The following is a 3,446-nucleotide window of genomic DNA, read 5'->3' as shown; positions in this document are numbered from 1 at the left end:
CCCCCCCCCCCCCTTCATCTTTTTTTAGTGATTAGAAATTAACTTGTAGCCAGCGTCTGCAGGAAGGATTGTGTAAGTCACTGAATACTGCAGACTAATTGAAAAGGGGCAGCTTGTGCCCTGGAACAGAGGTGTGTTTGGAGTGGAGGGAAATGTTATTTGGGGAATTTCGGCTCCTCCTAATCTCAGAGTTAGCTTTTTGGCACAGTGTGTACTTACATTGCCTCCTTTCTGGCTTCCCACAGCCCGCCCAGGACTTTGGGACCTTTTTCTCTGCAGTGATTGATGACAAGGTGAGCTCCCCTCTCCTGTTTCTACTAGTGCAAGAAGGTAACACCACCAGGCTCTCATGAAGTGTTACGGTAAATGGTTTTTATTGCTTATAGCAAAGTACGAACATCGGTGATTAGTTAGAGCTGATTATCAGCCCTCTTTGCTCCCTGCTGGAGTATTGCATGCCTTAATCACTGCCCCTCTTCAAAAGTGCGTTATTTTGCTGAGAAACTGTCTCAGACACAAGGGTCAGAGTGCCCAGAACTGTTTTTCCAGCTCCCACCCCCTCCTTCTGAGCTGTAAGAGTGTTAATAGCAGTGTAGCCCTGAAAGGGATTGCCCAAACCTCCTTTTAGATCCCCGAACCCACGCTTTTCTTTATTATTTCCTTTTCTCAGTCTTTTGCACGGATAAAGAAATGGATCGAGCACGCCAAGAACTCGTCCAACCTCACCATCCTGGCAGGAGGTGGCTGCGACGACAGCGTCGGGTACTTCGTCGAGCCCTGCATCGTGGAGAGCAAAGACCCCCAGGATCCCATCATGAAAGAGGTGGGAGCAGCTTGCGGGGAGCTGGCGGGAAAGGTGCAAAAGGGGCTGTGGGTGCCCGTCCCGAGGTGTCTGCTGGGCGCGTGATGAGTTGTGCAGTAAGTCGGTGCAGGGATGTTCCTCTGCATCATGGCTTCAGCTGATCATGTGCTGAGGCACCCACGGCTTAGTTTTGGAGCTTGTCCTTGCTGAGTGCTTTATTTATTTATTTATTGTTTTTTTGCTGTACAGGAAATTTTTGGCCCGGTCCTCACGGTTTACGTCTACCCGGAGCAGCGGTACAAGGAGGTGCTGGAGCTGATCGACACCACAACGCCCTATGGCCTCACGGGGGCGGTCTTCGCCCAGGAGAAGTGAGTGCCAAAATCCCCGACGTTTCGCAGCAAACGATGCTTTTCCCCTTCTGGGGTGAGCCGTCTGACTCGCTTCTCTCCAGACCCCTGCGCTGCATGGTGAGGAGGAAAAGAAAGCATTTCCAGCAGGAAAGCTTACGCTGCTTTTAGCCCTCCTGCCACTGAGGAGGGAAGGCGATGCCTCAAAAGTAGTTTTTTCACCCCAAAACTGCTTCTTCAGTGAGAAACTCTCCCAGAGGTGATGTTTGGAGTGTACAGGAGGATGGACCCTCAGCCCTTGTAAGCAGGAGGAGGGCTAAGAGAAGTGTAACCTCAAAGAGGGACCATCCTTACGTTATGATCGTCTTCATTTTATAACAATAATACTTAGAAACAAGCTACAAGAAAACAAAATTGGGATAATTTGAGTTCTAAGTATGCACAGCCCCTCTCAGTGTGTGTTAAACACCATGCAGCCTTGGAAAGAAATGCAAACACGCTTCCAGAATCACAATTTTAGTTGCTCTAGAAGAGCAGAGGCCTCTGCACAAGTTTTTGCTGTCGCGTCTTGGCCACAGCTATTTCTGTCCCTCAGGAGAATCATCGAGGAAGCCAGGGAGCTTCTGCGCAACGCCGCTGGCAACTTCTACATCAATGATAAGTCGACGGGCGCCGTTGTGGCTCAGCAGCCCTTCGGAGGCTCCCGCATCTCAGGTGAGACAGCGTCCTGTCTGGAGATGACAGGAGCCAGCAGAGTGCCCAGGGGGCCAAGAAGGCCAATGGCATCCTGGCTGGTGTCAGCACTGGCGTGGCCAGCAGGGACAGGGAAGGGATCTGAGCCCTGTGCTCGGCACTGGTGAGGCCGCCCCTCGCTGAGTGGGTTCAGGTTTGGGCCCCTCACCCCAAAAAGGCCATTGAATGACTCGAGCGTGGGCAGAGAAGGGCAACGGAGCTGGGGCAGGGTCTGGAGCACAGGTCTGCTGGGGAGCAGCTGAGGGAACTGGGGGGGTTTAGTCTGGAGAAGAGGAGGCTGAGGGGAGACCTCCTGGCCCTCTACAGCTCCCTGCCAGGAGGGGGCAGAGAGGGGGGATGAGTCTCTGGAGCCAAGGCCCCAGCGCCAGGCCCCGAGGGAATGGCCTCAAGCTGCCCAGGGCAGGGTCAGGCTGGCTCTGAGGAAGGATTTCTGTGCAGAAGGGGCTGTTGGGCGTTGGAATGGGCTGCCCAGGGCAGGGGGGAGTCCCCGGGATCCCTGGAGGGGTTGAAGAGTCGGGCTGAGCCAGCGCTGAGGGATCTGGGGGAGTTGGGAACGGTCAGGGGGAGGGTCATGGTTGGACTGGAGGAGCTTCAGTGGTTTTTCCAACCAAGATGATTCTGTGACACTTAACCTGTGCAGCCGGGCAAGTCCCTGTCCTCCATCTCCTGCTCACTGGCACTTTCTTTCCCCTGAAACAGGCACCAATGACAAACCCGGTGGCCCCCACTACATCCTGCGCTGGACGTCGCCCCAGGCCATCAAAGAAACACACGTGCCCCTGAGGGACTGGCGCTACGCCTACATGCAGTGATGCCTTCCCGGCCCCACACCGGTACTACTGATCCTCAACGCACAGAGTGGCTTCGCAGCTACAACCTTAAAAAAGCACTTAAAGCTACTGATCTTTAACCCGACCAGCTTCGGTTTTATTTTTAAAGAAAAAAATTCTATTATTAAATTGCTAACTCAAAAAGTCCCTGTGGTCTTCTTAGTGTTGCAAGCGTGTGTGGTTAATCAGCGAAGGGAAGGCTGGAGGTGTGGTTGCAGACACACAGCTGGACCCCAGGTTCCCTTTTCCTCCTATTCTGTCCGTTCCAAGTGGCCTAACGTGGTTCCCTCTCGATGGGGCTGAGAGTGCTGGGATTGAAGGGGGAGATGAGCGTGAAGAGGCTGGGCCTGTCTCAGTTGCCTGTGAAAAGCAACGTCCCCCCCTTCTCTGTCCCCCGGGCCCCCTTTACCCTGGCAGAGCGTGAGCAGAAATCCCTGGAAGTTAAGGGCTGCCTGCGCCAGCCTTCCCGGGCAGCGTGGGGAGCCTGGCTTGTTTTAAACCAGAGATCAGTGTGCTGGGAGCCCTGAGCCATATTTTCTCCCTGTTCCTGATCAAATCTCCAACACACCCAAATGTTTTTGGTGTAGGAGGGGAACTTGGCAGAAGGCTCACTGTGCCAGGAGTGGGCAGCTGTGAGTGCAGTGCTGGTAGAAATTTTAGGCGTTGGAAGGGGCTGCCCAGGGAGGTGGTGGAGTCCCCATCCCTGGAGGG

At 54.1% G+C, this 3,446-nt stretch overlaps 1 protein-coding gene across 1 annotated transcript; it reads left to right on the top strand.

The window, feature by feature from the left end:
• The first annotated feature begins 11 nt into the window (after window positions 1-11).
• Window positions 12-2,901, top strand: ALDH4A1 (aldehyde dehydrogenase 4 family member A1). The gene is made up of 5 exons (XM_026862970.1): window positions 12-293; window positions 671-823; window positions 1,052-1,173; window positions 1,748-1,866; window positions 2,605-2,901. Exons 1-5 carry the CDS (start codon window positions 153-155, stop codon window positions 2,715-2,717), a joined length of 648 nt encoding a protein of 215 aa, XP_026718771.1. The 5' UTR covers window positions 12-152; the 3' UTR covers window positions 2,718-2,901.
• The last annotated feature ends 545 nt before the right edge of the window (window positions 2,902-3,446 follow it).

Source organism: Athene cunicularia, assembly GCF_003259725.1.
Source record: "Athene cunicularia isolate RWA chromosome 21 unlocalized genomic scaffold, athCun1 chr21_part1, whole genome shotgun sequence".
Lineage (NCBI taxonomy): Eukaryota > Metazoa > Chordata > Aves > Strigiformes > Strigidae > Athene > Athene cunicularia.
Note: the sequence above shows the minus strand (reverse complement) of the source record. Positions and strands in the feature narration are given on the sequence as shown.

Excerpts from the sequence above, each read along its gene's own strand:
- ALDH4A1 (XM_026862970.1), top strand. The coding sequence starts at position 153 with ATGTTATTTGGGGAATTTCGGCTCCTCCTAATCTCAGAGTTAGCTTTT. Across the intron at positions 824-1,051 it reads AGGATCCCATCATGAAAGAG|GAAATTTTTGGCCCGGTCCT; the intron begins GTGGGAGCAGCT and ends TTTGCTGTACAG. Across the intron at positions 1,867-2,604 it reads CGGAGGCTCCCGCATCTCAG|GCACCAATGACAAACCCGGT; the intron begins GTGAGACAGCGT and ends CCCCTGAAACAG.